We start from the raw sequence: 23,612 nt of genomic DNA, 5'->3' as shown, positions 1-23,612 counted from the left end.
GCATACAGATATAATTTAATGATAGTCTCTTGTTAGATCAGGTACAGAATTGTTACTGTAACTTTGTACACCACAGATTAAATACTTGAAATGTAAGGATCTCTCAGGTATACCAGTGAAAAGCAAGCTTCATTGAAACAGCAACACCCAGGAACATTTAAAATGAACCATTTATTAAATCAAACTGTTATTTTAACAGTTACATAAGTTACACAGCATGTTTAAGTCAAAAGATTTCACAAGGAAAAAAAAACTTTAAACTTTAATTATGCAGGCAAAAATAGTACCACACAATATGTACCTGGGAGGGAAGAAGGGAAGGGGAATCTCTAAACATTCAAATAAGGCCATAATTATTTAAAAACAACAATAAACCAATAATAAACCCCCCCAAAGATCCATTTGCTTTTCAGTGTGTTCAGTGCTGCTAACTATATGTACTTTTAGTGTACAGGTGTGATCGAGGCAGTGATATTTTGATAGCTAGGTTTAACATTTTAAAACACTATCAGAAGTGGAATAAGGCTCATTAGTACACACAGCTGCCCTTGGAATGTCAATCTCAGTTGCCTTCATCAACTTAAAATTCACAAAGTGCACAGTTAAGATATGCCAAAAAATTGAAACTGCTACTCTACCAACAGCTGCCCATGCGCTTAATACTTAGTGGTCTATTGGAACAAAGTATGTTCTTTCAAAAGAGATGTGTAAGAAAAGCCACTGTAAAACATTTAGTTTTGAAGATGCACTAGGAGCTCTTTGTAAACTGAAAAGTAGAAAAACATGGATTAATTATGTTAAGAAAAGAATACAAAAAACACTAGAAATGACCATCCAACTTTCAAAGAACAAGCACCACAATGGACATTAGCATTCGATTTTGCAGTGTATACAGCAATGTAATAATTTTACTCTAGCCAGTCTACTTCATCAAATTCTGAATCATCTTCTGAATCACTGTATTCCACAGCAATGCGACGGGAGAGGATAGTGGCAACATCATTCTCAATGCGCTCATGCTTAGCTTCTTGCTCCCGCTGCTCTTCAACTTTGCGGAGCTGAATACCTGAAAAACATCAGATCACAAATATGTCACTCTCCTCCTTCACCACCGTAAATGTATTTAGCTCACAATTCACAAAATGCTGTGCAAGCAAAAATGAAGACAGAAGACGCTGTCCTGCTCAGACAGAATTTTTTTTGTCAAGCTTCTAAAGAGAGGAATGTCAGAATTGCAGTGGCAGACAAGATCTTGAGTCCTTCTACTATAACATCCTGGTTCTGATTTCCCATTAAAATACATTTTTAGTACCACTGTAAGTGATTAAGCCATTTTGCTGTTTGCATTTCCAAATGTTTTCTAGACTCTCTATTCATAAATTTAATGAAAGGTTACAGCTATTTGAGTATCCTTACAAGACAGGACCTCTTGTAACCCTGTTTTTTGTCATGTAATGATTTGGTTTGGGATAAAGTATTACTTGGAGATCAAAGCTGTGCTAACTCAAGCTTTTGTTTTTTGGGCATGACTTGGTCCAAAGCATTTTCAGCAATCACCTAGATTATACCAGCAGGCTCTATTTTCTCATTTTTGCTGACATTCTCTACGTGTTCACACACCCCTGTTGTACTCAACTGTTGTCAACACTTCTTTAGACTTCAATGATGTTATCAATTCATGTGCATATAGACATGCAGAAATATTTTGAGTTAGTGCTATAGCCTATCTGCTGATATTACAGTACCATACAGATTCTGTGCTGTGCTGCAGGTGCAGGGGAAGAGTAGAAGAATGTAGGACTTGAAACATTTGAGAGATCTTAACTACTGAAAGATATCCCACTGTCAAACAGCAGCACACACAGTAGAGCGGGGATTTTCCTGGCCGTGGGCACCATAAGCTGAAAGGTACAGCTGGCACACAGCTCCTCATGAGATCATCAGGAAAGCTGCAGCTCTGCCCTTCTCTTGCACTCTGCCACGGGCACCTTGCAATGCAAAGGCTGCTCCACTACTGTGCTGTGTCCAGATCAGACACTTAACAGCTTGAAGTCTTCAGCAATGATTTCTGAACATCACTTATCTCTTGTTGTAATACAGTCCCAGATAATCAAAATTCCAATGCCAATTGATCTGCTTTGCTTTTATCTAATAGTCTGTGAAAACCAATGTTTTCATCTTCTACACAATCTGTAGAAAATCAGAAATAGCTACATTTGCAGGTAAACAGAAATGGAAAGATAATCTCCACAGATCATCTACAAACACACTTTTGTATTTTTTTTCTCTAATCTGACTTCCACAGAGAACCAGCTTTACCATCCAAACTAAACATCTGATAAGTGCAGTTACAAATTGAAGAAAACCCTGTTTACTAGACAGTGCATACACTGCCGAGGATAGAAAACAGAAACAGACTTAAGATGCATTCCTCTAACTTCTTACACACATTAAATATTCCATCTCTCAAAGGTCATATATATTTAGCAGGTTTCTGAGATTGCACTTTTTGCTGCTTAATAGCCAATGTTACCTTTCCGTATTGCTTCCAGCAGAACGCTTCTAGCATCACTGATAACAGGAAGAGTTGAAGGATGGCGTTTGGGCTCAGGAGCAGGAATCACTTGGGCTGGTGGAGATGGAGGCATTATGGGTGCATGAGGGCCTGGGACAACGGTTGTTGGAGGAGGGTGCAGAACAGGAGGAGGGTGAGAAAGGTTTGCAACTGTGACAGGGGAGGAGGGTCGAATGCCAGGAGGTGGCAGGGGAGGAGGTGGGGGTGGTGGAGGAAGTCCCTGTACTTCAGCTTGTGGAGGAACTGGGTGAACAGGTACAGCTTCGCACACCTGGGCGGCTCTAGTGACAGGGGGAGAGGGTTGTGCTAGGGGAGGAGCAACTGGAGGTGGAGCTGGATGAAGAACTCCAGGAGCTATCTGGAGAGGAGCTGGTGGAGGTGGCACAGCTGGGGCCTGCAGAGCAGCTGTGGGAGGGGGTGGCGGGGGTGGGACTGGGGGTGGAGGGGTGGAAGTCATTGCAGCTCTTAATGATGAAGTTGACAAAGCAGATGGAAGAGGTGGTGGTGGTGGAGGAGGAGGAGTGGGGCTCACAAACACCGGTGTTCTGCCTGTTGCTGGTGACTGAGGACGATTTTCTACCAAGCCAGGAGTAGAACTGCAACATCCAATAAAATAACAAAGTTATTAGAGCTAGAGAGTGGAAAAAATAGTAATAGATTCACTTCTGCAACTTAGGAACATTGAAACCTGGGCATTAAAGAGCATTATATACTATGATGACTTCAGGGTGTTTGTCCACACCTCATAAACAAGGAAATCTAATTTTTGGTATGGAGCATGCATCAGGTTTCCAAAAGACCTCTGCTCATTCAAATTCAGCTATTAGCCAAATTTGTGTTCTTATACAATGTACCTGCAGCTTTATCAAACGTTTCCTATACTAGTATAATTCTTCCCTGTTGTCCCCTAAGTAAATCCAAATTATTTTTCTCAAGTCAGGGAACTAGCTGTTGATTAACTCTTTTTATTTACAGAACTTTAAAACCAAAACAAAACAATGCAAACCATGAGGACATGTTAATTTGAAATATATATTTAAGGTGTGATGACAAAATGAGTGAGACTAATATCAAAGGTCATCAATACTGCATTCAGAGAGGTACAGTTATATGGCAGATACTCATTATAGGACAATGAATAGGTGAACTGAAGAAAAAAAGAAAGAACAGTAAACTTATTTTCCTAAAAGGCCACTGGAGTATTTCCTCAAACTGTTGTGGTAAATTAATCTACAGAGTTATGCATTTTTGTGTATGATCTCCTAAGCAGTAAAAATCATTATTTTCAAGAGACTAACATCTTGCTGATGTAATAACCCCATCTGAATTAACTGTCCTCTATTCTAAGTTGTATGTACCTGACCATAAGGTAAGACTTTTGGTATAAAAAAAAAGGGGAGTGACAAAGAAATCTTCACCTCTAGAAAATATTCTATGTATGTATTCATTTCTGAAAAGGTAGAAAGAAACAGAAAATAAAAACACTTTGGGAGAAGGAAGCACTTGCAATTTAGCAAATGTGACATATATATAGTTTTGACAGCTGACTGTCTTACTGTGATATATTCTTCCTTTCATGTAGGCTGAAACACAGCTCAGCTTTCCAAAGCTCCAAAGCTACATCCTGAAACACCAGCCAAATGGAAACATTTTCCATACAAACTCCATGGGTTTAGATGTCAGCCTTCCCATCCAGCTCCTGGCGGCCCTGTTCCTGCGGTAACGCTGGGGCTGTGGGCTGCCATAGCCCCTGGGATTTCTGGGCAGTACAGAAATAACTCTCACAACTATTAGTGGGGTGGTAGAAAACAAAACCAGCCCCAATAGATCTGCATGTGGCTTTTCTGGCTCGTACCTAACGCAGGGAGGCACAGGCTTCGCTTCCGCGGCTCCGTGCATGGGAGGCGGCGGCGGCGGCGGCTCGTGGGGCCTGACCAGCACGCGCTCCTCGGCTCTGTTCAGGAGCTCAGACATCTGGCTGTAGGGCAACGCAGAGAGGGAATACGATCCATCGATGTGGTCCACGTATGCTTGAGATCTGTAGAAAATCAGGGAGAAATGATCCAACTTCACCTTTAGCAGGAGGAAGTATTAGTGCCCTCAGCTACTGTTCTGTACTTCAGTCTGACTTCTGAATACAAGAATCTTCTCTCCTCTAGTGTTGCATATTATACAAGTGTGGCTTTTCAATGATTTATCCCACTCTCCCTGTTATTACTTCTAGCAGCTCAAGGGTTTGATTTTGACAGGTATATCAGGTAGTTTCTACAGTATGTGTGTGACCTTAGTGTTTATTAGTCACATTATTTTGAGTTAAATAAACACAGCAATACAACCAGAACTATTCTTTCATAACATTCATGAAACATCCATCAATGTTAGAATGGTAGAATTTACAATGGAATAATTTACCTGAACTTCTGTCAAAGGATCTTTATCCGAATATATACAGAGAACTCACTGTTTTAATAGAAATAGGACTCAATCAATAGCTATTATTGAGTAGTAGTAGTAGTAAATAAAGATGATTCAGCTTGTTACTGAAAACTTTTGACACACCTCAAGGACCTGATCGGTTAGTAAATTTTAATTAACTATTCAATTACGGGTTTTTATTTTAAAAAGTCTCTATTAAATTCAGAGCAAAAGTGTTTGTAGAACACTTTCCAACAAGCAGAGCAACACTCTACATTTCTACATACTGCCACCACTATAGTATCTAAGCCTATTAAATTCTTCAGGGGTGAAAATCTTCCTCATGTATTTGAAAGCATGGTGCTGTTCTATATCTGAGCAACATGTTCTGCACATGCACTGCTCCCAAGCACTTCAGCATTATTAATAAAGGCATTATAGTAATGAGATAATCAAGGTTTAGGCCAGGGTCCTGGATATAAAACAAGCATGTCTAAAGTGGAACCCAACATACAACACAACAAAAGAACAGCAGGAAGGCAGATGTTTCTGCCAATGACTTGACACAGCAGTTTACAGAGATACTGTAAAACTGTTTCTATAAAAATGCTAATCACCATAACTTAACTTGTGCCCCACTGAGTGAAATGGACTAAGAGCATTTTCACATTCTGAATGGAGCTAAATTTTTTACAAGCAGGTTTTTCTACTTTTCAAGCAACACACTTTCCTAGAGTTGTCATAACTACTCACCATCACTACTGAGCTTGTTTGAAGGCCTTACAAAGCTAAACAAAATGCTCTCTTATGGTGTGCTTTTGACCACAGAAAGATAGAGGAAAAAATTAACCAGTTTTTGGGAGGACAATGAATATTTTTTAATTAAAAAAAGAACCAACAAAACAAATTACTCAAAACCCCCAAACGAAAAATATACCCCCAAATGTCCTAACATTACTTGTCAGCCCTCTTTGCTATCAGATATTTCTTGGCTGGTAAAAAGGACTTGATTTTGCACCAAGACCAGAAGCATAAGCACAGCAGGTGTTTACCATGTGAAATGCTACTTTTAGCCACCAGCAAATACGTGCTGTGAAATGAGAATTCAACAGGTTGGATTTTGTAATAGGCTATAACCAGAAATGTCAATCAAATAATGGGTTTGTTCAAGAGTAAAGAGAAGCTCAGCATTCTCATTTGAGTTCCAAGAGGACGTTTGTTCACGTTACACACATGATATAGTCTTGGCAGTGTCTGCTTAAGAAAAATCAAGAGGCTGGAATAATAGGGATTTTGTAGGTCAGGACTGGAATGTAGTGACACACCTGGGTGCAAGTTTGCAGCAGTGACACTACACCTTCCTCAAGCTGCACAGAACAACACATCCTCAAGGATACAATGAGGATACATGCTACCTTTAAAAATAACAACGTAGTAACTACTGCTTTAAGGCTGCACGAAGAACTTTAAAACTGAGCTTTGGTTAGGCTAAATTAGTGATTTCCAGTGCATTTCAAGTGGAGCAGTAGCATCTCATCACTGACCATTTTTCATGCGTGTTCACTACGCAGTACAAATACGCTTCATAAAGGATAGAAAAAACAAAAAGAAACCTTGATTCAAAATGTGAAGCTGGGCCATTAGCAACTTCAATGTGCTTGTGTAAGAGGTTAGCATCATCTTCTGCGAGCTCTGGACCTTGGGCTAACTTCTGCCACTCTCTCCGTCTGTCATGAGGTGCCCTTGGCACTTTCTCTGGTTCATGAGGGCGATCTAGATTTTTCTGCTGTAAGAGAGTTGTGCAAACAAAACTGACAACTGAGACAGTGTTTTTTAATTACTTGCATATAGACATCAGTCACAAAATTATGAAAACCAATCCCATTTTAAATGCAAGAAAAATTTGCTTTCAGGCTAAACATAATACGTAGACCAAGAAGAATTGTAAGAGCCAGAAACATCAGTCTAGTGGATAAGTACCTAAGTAATATAGAGAAAAATTACCTGTTTAAGTAGTTTTTTATTCTAAGTCTGAAATAAAATTATCAATCTGACACTCATATATACTCTCTCTACTATGTATGAAACATACAGAATTGGTCAAACAAAAAAGTAGCAGTACTTTTTGCAAAAGTGCTTATTTAATTTTAAGAAAATATAAGCAAAGTGTTTTATTCCTACTAATTTCTTTCTAGTTTAAACATATCTATTACAATGTCTCTCAAGCTTTTTCACCTGTAAGATTGTCAAAATTTTGTCTTACAAGTAAGTGTTCAAGTGAAATCCTTTATTCCCACTGTACTCCTCCTTTCTGAGTCATTGCTAGAATACTTAGAAGTTTGGCAAAACATTGTTATGTCAGGACACCATGAAAGCTGTAAGTCCTTCTATATCATTTTACTACTACTACTACTATTATTATTAAATTGTTAAAGTTGATGGAACTGAATGAATACAGGTAGCTTTAGTTGAATAAAGGTGACTCTGTCAAAGTCTGAACTGCTATTAAAGTAGCATATCTGCAAGGAAACCCTTTCTAGGAATAAACAAAGAGAAGCCATATAAAGTTATAATATGTACCTTCTGCTTCCTCTTTTCTTTTCTTTTGTCCTCGGTGTCCTGCAACATCTTTTCCTTCCACAGATCAAAGAAATATGAAGGATTGGTATAGAACTTCAAACCCTCTTTTCCATCATCCCTGAAACACAGTGACACAAACAGCATACTAGTTGTTTGACAAGACATGAATCCAAACATTAAGACAAAGCAAGGGCATATTAAGAAATATATATTATCTCAGACCCTGAAATGTTTTACTGAGGAACACCAAAGAGATGATCATTGACTTCCTGCACCATCACTTTTTACTATCTTTCTGACATTCAAGGTCCTAATTTTAGAAAGATAACTTTAACACAAGCCCAGACAAAAAAAGGAGTGTCATAAATCAGAGAACTCTCACTCCAGTAGCTCAAATCTTGCTGTTAAAATATTGAGCAAATTTGTATGGCTGCTCATGTTCAGCTACTGACTCAAACAATCTCTGGGACAGCAAACAACATTCATTTCCATTAGAGATCCTTCTTTCTACACACTTACCTGTTTAATTTCTTCACTTCACATCCAAGTACATGATATGATTTAATAAATACAGAAAATAAAAATTACTTTTTCCTACCATGTTACACTGAGTTAAGATTTGAGTAAAATGGAGTAAAGTTTTAATGCTTATAATGTCTTCCATTGCTTTCAATCCTCCAGCAGCTTCACAGTTTTCTAGTCTGGCTCCTTAAATATTCAAGTACTACTCAGTGTGAGCAAGGTGCTCACACTCTATATCATATATATATGGCAACCTCTCTATCACACAAAATAAGCTAGTAATTGTTTTTGATTAATTTTGTTTTACTAACCTGTAAGGGGTGAGAATGTTAAGTGGAGGAGGCTGTTCACAGATGTCGTAAGTTTCTTGCAAAGGAATTGGCAGAGTTTTGCGGTCAAACAGCTGTTGGTCTTGAATTGTGGAACTCCGGAAAGCTTTTCTCATTGTAATGTCCTGCAGTGACACTGAAAGGGGATATTGCCATTTAATAAAATCCCACCAGATAAATTTTGCTTGGATTAATCTGGAATTGCCTAATGTTGGTTAAAATATAAAGTACTACTGCTTGCATCTTGGGCATCTTACACAAGTACAGATTCATCTAGCACTATCGCCATGGCAAGATATTGTCAGACTGTGAAAAACATGGCTGTAATATTCTAGCACATTACCCTCTATTTAGCTTCACAGGAAATTTTTCTCACCTAAATAGATATCAGAACTCTGTCTCTCCTAAGTAGTTCAACAAATTGCGTACAGTAGCTGTAAAATATCATTTGATTGTTCAGAAGTAATTAATGACATTTACCAACTCCATTTCACAATCCTTTTGCTACTAAAAACTGCTCTCTATCTTGAGGTATAGATTTTACCCTTATGGCATCAGCAAGCCAAACTTTGCATTCCTTCCATGTAGGCAGCAGTTCCACTGAGGGCCCAGTTAGATGCCAAATCAGCAAATCACTTAAGCTTGTGCTACTGAGATCAATGGGCTTTAATGGAAGGTGATTCCATGTTCCAACACATGAAAATAGTCAAATGCTTTTTAATCTGTTTAATCAACATGAGCCTTCTCTGTCTAATTCAGAGCCACCTTGACTTTTCAGCACAGTCATTAGGAATAATCCATTACCTTTATGCAAGATCCAAAGGAAAACAATACTACATGAACACAACACAACAGGGATTTCAACTCCTTTTAACCACTCCTGGAAAAGCCTACATATCTTTCTCAATTTCAAAAGAGTTTTTTCTATTGCATTAAAATTTAGATAAAGATTAATGGAAAAGTGACCACAACTGATAAGCTTTGCACTTTTAATTCTGGAAACAGTATACCTATTTAGTCTCATATTTCTCTCCCTCCCTGGTCTTCAGTTACCGCACCTGTGAAGTCCAGGTGTGCCACAAAGCTACCTTTTAAACCACCATGAGACTTCCATTAGATAAAGCAGCAGATCTTTTCATTAGTTTGTGCTCTTTTTTTAAAATCACAAACAATACTGAAAACAGTTTTCTGACGTAGTAGCAAAGAGTATTTTCAGTACATACATTCTATCTATAAATAATTATGTTTATTTTATAGAAACAGGTTGGTAGTTATGCCCCCTTATGCAACATGAGAAGACAACTCTACCTCTGCCCCACTATTACTTGGGCCTTTGGCAACAATTTAAAGAAAAACCTGTTTAAGCTGAAAACTGTTTTTTACTCGGGTTCCTGTAACACATAAAAGTGTACACGCACATATGTGTACACACACCAAGCTGGATTTCTTCTGTGTGATCACAAAGGGGCAGAAGGCAGGATTTTTTTCCAGAAGGCATGTAGTTCCTGGAATGTTCTGTCTTCTTACCTAAGCATATTGGCAACATCCTTTGTGAGGCTAAAGATGGGATTTATTTGCTTTTCAGCTTGGCTTTTGAAGTTTATTACACTTGGCAAGGTTGTGTATTCCTGGAGAAGTTTCCTCCTTTTTACCCTTAGGTTCTAATTCATCACAGTGTCTTTTATTCTTTTTAATAGCTTTAATTAGCTGCTCAGAAGGCTTTTTAAGTGCGTGAAAGAAGTATTATAATGTCTAAATGTCAGCTAGGAGTCTCAATTTCTGTAGGTATTTTTGCAGTCATAAATAACCCTATATATTTTGTACCTGTCATGCAGTACAGGTTGTTATTAGCTGGCAAAAGTTCAGTTAGAATAACTGAGATTTACCTCATCTAAAAATTTAAGTCTTAGATCTTTTTATACTTCAGCTGCTTTTCCTTTGGGTTGTTGGTTATACAAATAACACCAAATGTACTTGCTCAGAGTTGCTTGGCAATCCTGCAAGATTTCTAACTGCCTGTCATATACTGGAGACATTTCCAACAGAAGTAAAACTTAGTATACTTCTCTTTGAACCTGTGTACATTCAGAAGACAATGAACTTAATCAATTTATTCTAATAAATAAATAAATAAATAACTTTGGATTAATATTAAAATGCTCACAGCATATGTGACACCATATTATTGAGACTGTTCTACAGACCCCTTATTAGCATTCCATCTCTTCAATGAGCAAGCACAGCCAAATTCATAACTTCCCTTTTCTTGCTTAAAACCCTACATTTTGTACACATGTACAGGGGTATAACACACCAGAGGATAATCAATCTATCCCCAACAATAAGCATAATAATTTTCTCTCTAAACCTAAGATACACAGCAGAGGGCTTCATGGAGAAGATACAGTGTAGAATTTCAAGCAGCATTTCCTATGCTGATAACCTGTATCAGTCATTCCCTGAAAAGCACACCATTATTCCAAACAACAGACTACGTTAGGCCAGCATTGCTCAGGAAATGGAAGGATGTGGCATGTAAAATACAGAGAGCCATGACATGGATATAACTCGCCTACGCAGAGGGATCAGGTAAATCCCATGTTGCACACCCAGAGTAATCCTGGGCTGTGTTTGGCTTACAGAGCCACTTGTTCAGCTTGCCAGCTGGCCAAGGCACAAAAGCCCTGCGTGGTTTACAGCCTCAGCAGGGGGAAGATGTGAAAACCTGGCTGGTGCCACAGCCACCCGGCTTTGGCTGACTGACAAACTGGCACTGAGAGGGGACAGGTCAGACAAATTGGATGTATGAAATCAGGTGTGAGAAGAGATGAGCGGCTGAAGAAGGAGTTGGAAAAGCTGCAGGCATTTGACTCGATGCTGGCAAATTTATGCTTCCAGTTGCTTAATTCCTAACTAGCACCAGAACTTTTTGTACAGCCCAAGATCCTAAATTTGATATGGATATATTTTTCTGAATGTCCATCTACTCTACCACTTGTGTTCACTGCAATTAACAAAAACCGGGGTCTTAAATAATTTCCTTAAATGTTGAGATATTCACAATTTAATCTGAAGATTCATTCAACAATCCAAACAAATGCCTGTTTGTCTTTATTGTGCCTGTTGTTTGGATTGTATGAAAGGATGTATTCTATCAGCCAATCTAATCCTCTGCACACAACAATATTTTCTGCATAAGCAAAAATTGTCTTTTAGAAAGCTAAACTGTCAACCTTTTGTACACTTGGTTTTGAAAAAGTGATGCCAGTCCATTTTTACTTATAATCAACAACAAATTGGGGGGGGAAAGGGTATTTATATTGCACTGTGATGAGATACAATAACTGTGTTTCTTTTGGGGTGAAGCAAAAATTTAATAAAAGCACATCTTTGTGTTTAGTAATGTGTTGACTAAATAATGTTTTACCTCTTGGCAAGTATCTCATTAAATTGCAATCCCAAATTTGTAGTAAAAGTCAGGTGTAGAGCACACCAGTGCACTGACAGAAAGTAACTGCTTTTAACTTTTCAAATACATTAAATACTACATTTTACTTCACCAGAAGAAAAAAAAGTTACGAGCTTTACTTTTATTCTTTTACACTCACTCAACTACACAATTTATGATTAGGTTCTAGGCCAAAAAATGCCATTCTCCTAAAGACAGTAAATAAATAAATCATATATATTCCTCTTAAAAACCTGCTCTCTTAATACTTTATGCAGAATTTCATCTTGGCAAGTTTCAAGACTGTAAACTCTTGAATATCACAGCTCTGACTCCCTGCAGAACTAAATGACTAGGGGAAATTTCATTCAAATCAAGAGACTTGGTTTCCCACAATTCCCTTTCTCTGTTCAAAATCTTACCCAGCAATTTGAAAAGTGCAAAGAGGAAAGAACAATACCCTTGAACAAATAACTTAGTTGTAAATTGCCCATTAAAGGAAATTAATTGGTAGGGAGTAGTGCTGTTGAAAATTCTCTGAAGGTAAAGATATGTGTGATTCAGTTCCTAAAGACACTGCAATCTCAAAGTCTGATTTCTACCTTACTCATTTTATTTTTTTAATGATTATCCATTTAAACAATGACCAGAATGCACACATATTAGGTTTCTCTACCATCAGAACACTCTGACTGTGGATTTGATAGTTGCTAAGGGAAGAGATTATTTCTGTAGATCAGACATGACTCTTGGGCTTGTCCCCTACACAAGAAATAGAAATTTTCTGAAATACTGTTCTAAAAAATTCCAAAACAACTCAAGAACTCTTTGGATATAAAACATATGTAGCTTAACTACTACGGATAAACAAAAAGAAGTTGTAAATATTAGAGCAATCATTTTAGGAGGACTCAGAAGCTGCTTCAAGTGCAAGCACATAGAACGAGCAAGCCCTGTTAAGATGTGAATTACCCACGGGCATCAAGCACTGCATCTGCTGGTGAGTCTCAATAAAACCACCACATTGTTTAGCAAATGGTATTTTGTCCAAATCCCTCTTTTTATACACAAAATACCCAGTATCATGGTCTTATCATGGAACTATTAAGCCTTGGACACACTAATTTAAAACTGATTTACTTACTAAATAACCCATAAATTTAATCAAGGGCCTAAGAAAATTGGAGAAGGAACATGGAGAGCAATTGAAGCCCAGCCCACCCGCTCAGAATTTTGAGAGGGAGACACACTCAAACCCAACTTTTTTTAAGCAGAGATGTGCAAGGAAGTGACCTGCTGTGTAATTTAACAGACTTTATTTGCCTTTGAGGGTAAAATTTCTAATGAATGAATTGACAATAATGTTACTCTCCACTTGTACATGTGGAGATCATGACACAATTTTCATGTGCTCCCTGTTCTTAATTTTGATTACATTTGTACTTTTTTATACTCAGCAAAATCTTCAGAGGCTAAAGACAGTGAGCTGCCACTTAAACTGGGATTTACTACCCTTTCCTTCTAAGTCTCACAATGGGCTGAGTATCCAAACCTTAAAGTTGACCAAGTCTCCCATTTCCAGCAATATACAGACCACAATTATCTGCCAAGCTTTTTGGGTTTCTCCCCACCAAATTTGCTATTTTTTTTTCCCACAGCAAATCATCAAATCTGTTTTTGGCATTAGTCCAGCCAAACTTCTGAACTACTATTGTTCTAATGACAGGGCAATATTTATAGAATGTTTAGAAAAACAACGAACACGTATTCAAAGGCAGTGTTGTGAATTTTGTTTCAGTAGGCTTCTATTTGATTCCTTTCCTGAAGCTGCCAGGCTGCTCACCCACAGCACTTCTGCCACTAGGTTTATTTAATTTGCTTGTCACAGTTATAACAAATATGCTATAGAAATCAAGAATTTGATACGCTGCCTTTGAGATTAAAATCCTCTCTGGTTTGAAATTTAAATAGAATTAGGCAGCTCACATTGAAAGAACCAGTAAATTAATCCCAAAATAGTCTGATAAACTCTTTAGTTTATGAATTTTCCTTCTGCCCTGATGTTATTTATATCTAAGTGATACAAAACTATTTTCCAATACCTCATGACATTATACATGAGAGATGTACCATTTCAAAAAAGAACCACATAAATGTTAAAATTAATATTCTTTTCAAAATCGTCAGTTTTCTACAGCTATGACATTATTCACTTCTAGTGGTATTTCACACTTAAAAGGCACAATTAAATTAACAAAAATTTGATCAATTAAGAAAGATATTATTTTTATTTATACAATTTGCATATATATATGGCCAGTTAGTCATTTTACTTAAAAAGTAAATACTGAAATGGAAAATGATTGCAAAGAAACTATACTCAGTATTTATTTTCTCACCTATGAGGACACCTTATGTTGCAGGGCTAGTGAAGCTGTCGACCTTAGTTCAGATGTCGACCTTCTTTGTAGCAAGAATGTGTTTTCTCAGTCCTAAAAGGACCTCAAATATTACTCTTGGATACATATGGGCTGGTTTCCCATACAATTGAAATAAAGTTGAGTTTACTGACAGAAAGCAGAGGATTTATTTTTGTCTGCATACAAGTTTGGTATCTTCTGAGGGGAAAAACCCACATGTATATGACAAGAATAAAGTATTTTTTTAAAATCTACTAAAATATTAAATTAATTATACTAAGAAATCAAAAATTTGAAAACATTGTAATAATTTAAACCAAACCAAGTTCATAGCAACTTTTCTATGAGAGAAAAATTGTGTATGAGGAGTTAGGTTCCTAAAGATACAATCTTAACCTTGGTTTTATTCTTTCACAGAGATACTGTAATAATTCAAAATGAGAAAACACACAGACTGTTCAAACAAATTCAGAGCTCTTTATCACTCTAACTCTACCAGAAACATCTTGTCAAGTATCTGCACCTCGTTTAGTGAATCTGACTTGGGCTGGTTTTGTTCATGCCACTTAGCTTTAAATGAATCTTAATTTCTTTCTCTTGTGTAATAGCATGGGCCCAAAGGAACCTATTAAATCTTCTATTACTGCCTTCTGGCAAAGAGCAGATGAGACTCATTTCACAAGTATATCCCATTTTACTCATGCTGTGAGCTGAGCAGAAGTACTGAAAGTTGCTTAATTCTTGCACAGAGAGTTAAAAAAGGTAAATTCAGATATTCCTCCCTTTCCCTCACCTTCATCCTTCAGCTATGCTATTCCACACTAGGACTAAACCTAAACTATTTGTGATGGATTTACAAAGTCAAGCCCAAAACAGTATACTGAAAGAAAAAAATGTTTCCTGATCCCTGACTTTTAAGGAAAAAGAATATTAAACATCTCCTCATCTCCATTGTCCTCATCTGGTGACTCATTCCAGGCAGATGCTTATGAATAAGAAGCACTGGGTACAGCTCAGGGACTGGATATTCTTAGGTTAATAAAAACTGTCACTTAACAGCTCCTGACACTGAGGACTGCATATGCTCCTCTAAAGTACAAGTAGTCACTGCTATTCTATGGTGTCAGACACAAATCCAGAGGATCAGGTTCAAGTCACCCTGAGCTATGCTGGACTTCACTGTGCAGACCTATTCCCAGCCCCGTTTCCTTAACTGCAGTGTCTGCACCTTTCTTCAGCTAAACAGTTTAGCAAACACTACAGCATGCACAATTCTGTGAAAATGTGTTGGTATGGTGTATTGGGGACTACACACTATGTAAAACTACTTCTAGCAATTCTCTAGCATCAAATCATTACAGATTTTTGGTCCTGAAACCTAGAGCCAAACTTGTCAAAGGCCTTTTACATAGGATAGTACAATTTTCCATCTTGCTATTGTGTACGATCCCTGGATGCTTTAACTCAACGGCTTAATATGGTCTCTCCAATCTGTGGATATGTGATTGATTAACATATTAGATATGATATATCAACGTACCTCCCCCTCAGATTTAAACCAAAATTAGGCTGTCAAGAGTAAATGCGGAAATTCCATTAACACTCTGGAGTGTTACAGTTTGTACAAGACTACAACTGCTGACAATTTATTATCATAAATGGAAAGGGTTTTTTATCATTATCCAGTCATAGCAAAAATGCCCTGGTTTGGGCAGGAGATTTCCTTTTTTCCTAGTATCTGGTATAGTGCTGTGTTTGGGATTTAGGGTGAGAATAATGCTGATAGCACACTGCTGTCTCAGTTGCTGCTGAGCTGTGGTCAAGGACTCTTCAGCTTCTAACCCCACCGTACCAGCAAGCAGGATGGGGGAGCACAAGGAGCTGGGAAGAGACCCAGCCATGACAGCTGATCCAAACTGGCCAAAGAGACCTTCCATACCATATGGTGTCATGCTCAGCATATAAACCCAGGGGAAAGGTGTCTGGGGGCTGGGCTGCTGCTCAGGAACTGGCTGGGCATCAGTCAGCAGGTGATGAGCAATTGCATTGTGAGTCACTTGTTCTGTATATTCTAATATTATTGTGGATGTTTTCCCTTCCTTTTCTGTCCTATTAAAATATCTTTATCTCAACCCACGAATTTTACTATTTTTTTTTCCCCCAACTGTCTCTCTCCTTCCACTGTGGAGCAGGGGTGGGCAAGTGGATGTGTGGTGCTTAACTGCCTACCAGGCTAAACCACAACAACTGGAAAAAGAGGTTTATGGGGGTGATTTATGCTCAGTTATCAAGAGACTTGGAAAATCCCGTTAATGTAAGAATTCCCCTAGGCAAGTCATGATTTTGTGGAAAATCTGCTACTAGCTGTGAACAGCTGTCTTTCAAAACCTGTTCTAAAATTAATGTCATGCGAAATACAGAATCAAAACTTCCCTTTGCTTAATTTTGCTACTAGAGAAATTTTGACATCTATAACCAAAGACAGCCTGAAGACCACTCTCCTGGTTTGACACTTCATTTTTTCTGTATACACAACTGTAATCACACAATGTAATAGTACACAATTATTATATCTAGACATTTGGAACTGAAACAGCTTTCTACAGTTTAAAATTGGATCCCACAAACAATCTGAAGTTACTTTTCATGATGGGATATTCCTCTACTTTCTAGGTCTTAACCACATAGTTTAGAACACCATAAATTGTTTGGGGATACAAGATTTTTCACAGTTCCACATGCAACCAACAGATATCAAAGAAGGCAAAAGAGCTTTTATGTATTAGGTGGTCAAACAAAGCCTAGGCATCCTTTAAAATTCTACACAAATTCTATCTTAAAGGCATGAGCTGATGACTTTTGAGAGTATTTGTTTTCTCAGTGCTAACCAATATTTACAATACTTAAAGTTATTTAGAAAGAATTCAGGAGGTTATACAGCAGTAGTAAATGAAGCTATACAACTGTAACATTGTACAGAAAGTAAGATGGTACAAGTTAAATGCAAAAAATCCTCATTGAACAAATGTTTACATTCCATGAGAATTAGTAGAAAGGTTTAAAAAAGTGTATAGACTTATCTCCAGGCAGTCACATAATATTACATAATATTATTAATATTCCAAATACATAACACTATTGAAGTGATATATACTCCTGTAGCCATTTTTATGTAAATTCCTTAGTATCATTCAGTAACCATGAAAATGCTGAGCTCAGAAAGTTGCTCAAGGCTATAAAAGAAACTTGCAGCAGAAATAGAAATGGGCCTTTCTTACGATGCTTTGTTCTGTGTTCTTGTAAATGTGATTTAAACTATTATTACCATTTTACCTATCAGAGCTGTCTGTGAGAAAAATAAGAAATCCTCCTTGCAGGAGGTAACTTACATTCCTCTTCCTTTGGGTCGAGTTGTGTAACACTGACAGATAAGCGATCTACACGTTCTTGTAAGGAGTTGACTCTAAATGAGAAACTGTGTGCTTCATTGAAAAGTTCACCAAATATATCTTCAGCATATTTACCTGAAACATGGGGAAAAAAATAAAATTCAAGCATACCACAAGACAGGCAAATGATTTCTTACTGTTTTGATTAAGTAATTCTAAGATGTATGGGTATCACTTGTAACAACCTGTTCTTACTGAGCCCATTAAGAGTCCTTTAAAAAGCACATAGAAGTTAAATACTTAATACACAACTTATCTATCAGAAATGAAATTATTTAAAACATTACAGGACAGATATTCAGCTGCTATAAAATGATTTAACTATGCTGATATGCATGGTACTAGATTGCACAGCTTAGTGGGCATTTCTAAGAGGACAACTTCCAGCATCTGAAACTGCTCATGTCTGAGTGGTAACTAATATTTAAATTTACCTCAACACTGTTCTCAAAATTAAGCACAGCTTCCACTCCTGCTGTATAGGACAGCATGAAATGGAGAACTTGACAAAAAAAAAAGGAAGAACAGATATTCACAACCAGGTAAATTAGAACCAGCCAATTCAAAAATACACAGTAAAATAATAAATCCTACTTTGAAGGATCAAAATTCTAGTAATTGACTCATTTACACTGAAGTAAAAAAACCCCAAACAACAACAACAAAAAAACCCTCCTTTGTTCACATCAATGGACATCATTATTTTAGCACAAAAGAGCAGGAGATTAAAATATTATGAGAAAAGGATCAGTAAAGAACTTCTCTTCTACAGAGTACTCCACATACTGCTTCTAATGCTCTCAAGACTCCATTTGAGTAGTCTGCCAATGTCACTGGAAAAACCCCACCAGATTACACAGCAGAATGTGTAGCCCCACTTCTGAAATAAAATGTGATAGCTTTCAAAACCTTCTATGATACTGTGCATAAGCAATTCATGTACTCTTTTTGCACTTATGTTGGTTTTGGAATTATAAATCTCACAAATTTCTAACTACCTGCTTTGCACTGAAGTTCTGACAGTTAAAAAAGGAAAGGATAGCTGTGGAAATTCTGCCTTTGGTGAGCAATACATCTGGAAGTATACATAAAAACAAGGACATTTTTATATAAACACATCAAAAGAACAAAAATTAAATCCCTACAGGTACTGTGGAAACTACTTAGAGATGCTGTGGAGTAAGCACAAGGCCAGCACATGCCATTTGTTAAGACTTAGGTAACAGCAATAGAAAACCAACATGACTATAAATAATGGAATATAAAAGAGGATATCAGAAGAAATGTACAGAAGAAGAAAATAGAAGAGGAACAACTAGCAAAGTAACAATAAATATTCCTTCAAAGACATGAGGAATAAGAAAACCTGCCAGGGAGTCTGCAGAGCTGACTGGCAATGAAAATATAAAGGAATACAGAGAAGACAAGACCCCTGTGGACAAGCAAATTTTACACTTTTCACTGGTGTCCACTGAAGAGAACTGGAGAGACCCTGATGCCAGAACTCATTGTGGGAGGCTCAAAGAAACTGAAGTGACTATATAAAAATTGCTAAACTATATGAACAATTGATCAGCAAATATTAGGAACAATTGTAAATCTCCTTATACGCACTGAAACACACAACAACAAGGTTCAGGCTTTTTTTTCATGGAACATCTTGAGAGCTTGAAAGTTAGAGACCCACAAGCCTGACATCCATAGAAATTAGTATAGATCATTATGAAGAACTGAATCAGCAGACATCTGGATGACTCATGACAGAAGACGGAGGACAGCTTTTGTAAAGGGAAATCTCTGAATGGTTTAGAAGCACATAGATAGAGAGCTATGATCTACTGAGATTTCCAAGAGAGCTTAGAAAGTCCTTAATCAAATGGTTTGGGGAAAACTTAACAGATGGGGCATACAAATGAAATGGCACAGATAAATAATTCCTCAAAAGAGGACATGGGAGTAAATCACCAGTCTTCACAGTTGAGAAAGGTGAGTTTTACTAAGTTTCTATGCTGGGATCTGTGTTATTTAAGATACGTGTAAATTACTTGGGGAAAAAAAACAAGATTAAAAGTTTGCCAATGATACAAAGTCATGAAAAAGAAACACACTGAGCATTAGGAAATACAGACAAACCTCAGATGGCTGGAGAGGCTTCCAGGCTGAAAAGTGCTGGAAGCAGGGAGATTAGTAGGACTATCCTACATGCTGTCCTGCTCTCATTCTTGCAGCAACTGCTAATAGCCACAGTGAGAAGCAGACCAAAGGCACTTCCATTCTGCAAACTCATTTGTCTTGTAGCACAAGTCCACAGAAAAATATGGATGGAAAGTTAGTAAAAGTCTTCTCAGCTGTCAACTCGCCTAACATTAGACTTTCTAACATATGTCTTGAAACTCTGAAAGCTTATGTTCTTTAACCTGTACCTGAAGCAAGTGAAATTTCTTAAAACTGTGATCCACTAAGAACAAGATTATTGAAGTTTTAATACACAGATATTAAAAAGGTAATGCATTTCAGATAATATGTTCAGAAATATTAATTTTAATTAGATAACTCAACATTCAGAAACATACAAACTAAAATTAAAATCAAATATAAAATGTCATGTATAGAATAAAAAATTAATTCAGGGGCAGGGTTTTAAAATCCAGAAACTTCCCTTTTATAGGTGTATTTGAGGCTAAATTTTTATCGGTATCATTTCATCAGGCTTAAAATTCATCTACCTCATTAATGAGCTCCAATTGCAAATAATCTGTCTTGGAAATCTTTTCATTACGTTGCATACAACCACAAACATATCGCAAGGAATAATTTGCCTATGCTTATGAACACTAATCCTCAAATGGGAAATACATTAAAAACAACCTGTCATGTTTGAATTAGTATGCCAACCATGATGTCTCCACCTACCTCTGTGTTGGTGGTCTCTTTATTTAGCCAGAGGTATATTTAACCAAATGCTTCCTCTAGCAAAGCAAAATGTTTGCTTTTTGTGAAATGTACAATTGCCATTCCAAAGAACAGCATATATGGTATAAATGCATACATAACGCACATAATCCGGTATCTGTGTTGCCATCTCTGTGTATTCTATAGGAATCTATCTTCAGTTCTGAATGGATTACAAAGGACACAATTACAGGTGATAATACTGAACAAAGTGTCACAAACTCAAAGAAGGAAAAGAAAGTGTGAGAAAAAAGCATGTTAGTAAACAAAGCTGATCTCATTCCATGTAATTTATGTCATTTATAGGTGATTTATAGGTAATATGTCAGAAGAGTAAGAATGCAAAATTAATTCCATTATACACAATGAATATTCCAAAGTATTATTAACACTTCAGAAAATTTACAATCTTATGGGCCTGCTGAAAAACTCTACTCTTGTTTCACACAGTACAATGAAGAGAACGACAGTTCACTATGACAATTAAAATATTAACGCCTTAGGATCCTGCTCTCAGCTGGATACATAATACCAGATCAGAAAGATCAGCAGTCTTGTTTGCCTACTCAATTAAATGACAATATAGACTTCTGCAATTAAATTAATTCAATGTCTGTGAAAAGCTTATTTTACAATAAGCTGTATTTGCAAAACCTGTTTGGCATTTATTTTTATTAACACAACACTTAAAAAAAATTAAATAAGAAGATACATTATTATTTAGTTTTAATTAAGGAATTTATTATTCACCTTATTATTCTTTTCGTAACTTTTCCTTATGTATCAAAGGGCTCTGATCACAGTTAAACCTTCAGCAAGAAAGGGATACAGGAATGCTCTCTCTGGTGTCAGTCAGTATCCTTTTTTGTGACAGACAAATAAAATGTCTTGGAAACAATGTTCTGTCCTTTCTCCCCTCAACAACATGCATGCACTTTGATGGATTTTTGAACAATTATTTTTCTGGCTTTTAAAACAGACCTATGAGCTGAAAAGAGAACAGTAGCTAGTAGCTACTAACTGAAAATAGAGTAAAAATTATATTGCTTACTGCCTTCCTCATTTTTTTTTAAATTAAAACCACCAAAACATGTATAATCCACGCTATTTCCATTCATTACCATGGCAATAGGTGTACAATGGTTTATAAAATGTCAAAAAAATACTGATCAGTTTTACAGTGCTTTGCTTTCACCAAATGTTCCTTCTAGGTTGTTTTATCTCCTAATTTCCCCCCATAATGTCTTAACCATTTATGTTAATAAATGCATATATGCTGTCCAGCTTCCCGGGCTTCTATACATAAATGAATAATTGCTAATTATAAAACATACTAAAATGAAGGCATACTAAGGTAAAAGAAATGGGGGGGGTTTGTCTTGTTCTGAGGGACTGGGTACGTATCAGATGAATTGAAGTCAACCACAGCTGCCACATCAGGTTCTGGACAGTATTTCAGGATAATTAAAAAAAGCATGACAAAGAGATATCTTCAAAGACTTTATTATTGTGTTGTTCAAATTCTTAGAACCACACCAAAGATAAGGGCACACACTAGCAGTCCTCTCAGAATTCCAGTCCTTAAATCCACCTGAACATTCTCAATGCTGTATCTGCTGGCGAACCCTAAGGAAAGGCCATTTAAATAAAACATTTTGCAACACTAGATCAGTTACCAACAGATTTAGTTACAGGCTCTCAGACAAAGACTGGGACATGATTCCTGAACCAGGACTTGTGGAAGAAGTCACTTCTTTACTATCCTTCTGCATTGTTAAAGAAAAAGAGTTACAGACCCTTTAACTGCATCCCAACCTGAGGCAGCAGCCTGCAGACCAGTGCTGGCACTGGCAGCCTTTGTGAAATGTGGTCTGAATTTGATGTAGCTACCTGGATAAACACATTGACCATACATAGTGCTCATAAACCAGCATCATTTTTTGAAATTCAAGAAGATGACTGGAAAAACTTAGACCAGTGCAAGATGCAGCAAGCAAGACATTCAAAACAAGACAAGAGTTCAATTTGTATTTCAGAATTATTGTTCTTAATTGTTCAGAAGTATTGTTCTTAATTAACTTAGCCCTTAAGTGATCTTTCAGACATCAGGGGCTCAGTGGTGTGTGTGTGCGTGTTTGCATATTTTAACATTTACAAACCTAAAATCTAACCCAACGCATTTATCATTGAACTAAATTGTAAAAATACATAATACATTAAATATGTGCTGACATCATTAAGTACAAAGTACAATGAAGGGTTATGTCACTAAAATTATAATAATGCTATTGATATTAAAATAGTAAATATGTTGATATACTGAATTACACAAACCCCAAAATATTATTAGTTTAAAAAGATGAGTCCGGCAATTAAAAAAAAAAATGAATAAATTGGTAAAATGTCTCAAAGAATTTAGCCTGTTGCCCACCTATGCACTATCATTCCTTGATTTCTATTATTTCATTCCTTTTCACACACTATACAATATTTTTGTCCACTACATTTTCTAAAAAATAAAGGTACAGAACAAGAGTAGCTGTAAAACCTCTCATGTCCCACTCCCTTCCCAATATAATTACACTAGTGAAAATTACATTATTCACTGATGAATAGTTCCTTTCTACACAATATAGTGTATTTATTGGAAAATATTCTCTCAGGATAATTAGTTACCACGTAAGCCACTCACAATATATAATCAAGGTTCCTTTATAAAGCAAAACAGGAAAGATATTCTAAGTCTATCAATACATTTTTCCTCATTCATTATTTCTGACATATAATTAACATATCCATAGTCTGTTGATTCAGCTTCAGATCTTCACTACATAACTTACTTTTTAGAAAAAAATTAGATATATCTGAGTTTGAAAGTCTGGGCTTATTCCTCATCAGGATCATTTCAGTCTCATAGCTCAG

General features: G+C 36.8%; 1 protein-coding gene across 4 annotated transcripts in view; it reads right to left on the bottom strand.

Moving 5' to 3' along the window:
- Positions 1-223: 223 nt before the first annotated feature.
- Positions 224-23,612, bottom strand: part of WASF1 (WASP family member 1) — an 87,789-nt gene continuing 64,400 nt past the window's right edge. For all 4 annotated transcript variants that reach the window (XM_005518269.2, XM_088053453.1, XM_088053454.1 and 1 more), the window contains exons 3-9: positions 17,679-17,813; positions 8,404-8,557; positions 7,571-7,688; positions 6,604-6,776; positions 4,431-4,613; positions 2,534-3,171; positions 224-1,066 (exon numbers count right to left, since the gene is read on the bottom strand). In XM_005518269.2, coding sequence (XP_005518326.1) covers positions 909-1,066; positions 2,534-3,171; positions 4,431-4,613; positions 6,604-6,776; positions 7,571-7,688; positions 8,404-8,557; positions 17,679-17,813 — 1,559 coding nt within the window. In that variant the 3' untranslated portion in view covers positions 224-908. The remainder of the gene's footprint in view (positions 1,067-2,533; positions 3,172-4,430; positions 4,614-6,603; positions 6,777-7,570; positions 7,689-8,403; positions 8,558-17,678; positions 17,814-23,612) is intronic.

The sequence above is a fragment of the Pseudopodoces humilis genome, chromosome 3 (assembly GCF_049639895.1).
Source record: "Pseudopodoces humilis isolate 2021_Gansu_Grassland_sample_001 chromosome 3, ASM4963989v1, whole genome shotgun sequence".
Taxonomy (NCBI): Eukaryota; Metazoa; Chordata; class Aves; order Passeriformes; family Paridae; genus Pseudopodoces; species Pseudopodoces humilis.
The sequence above is the reverse complement of the archived record's forward strand: the minus strand, read 5'-3'. Positions and strand labels throughout refer to the sequence as shown.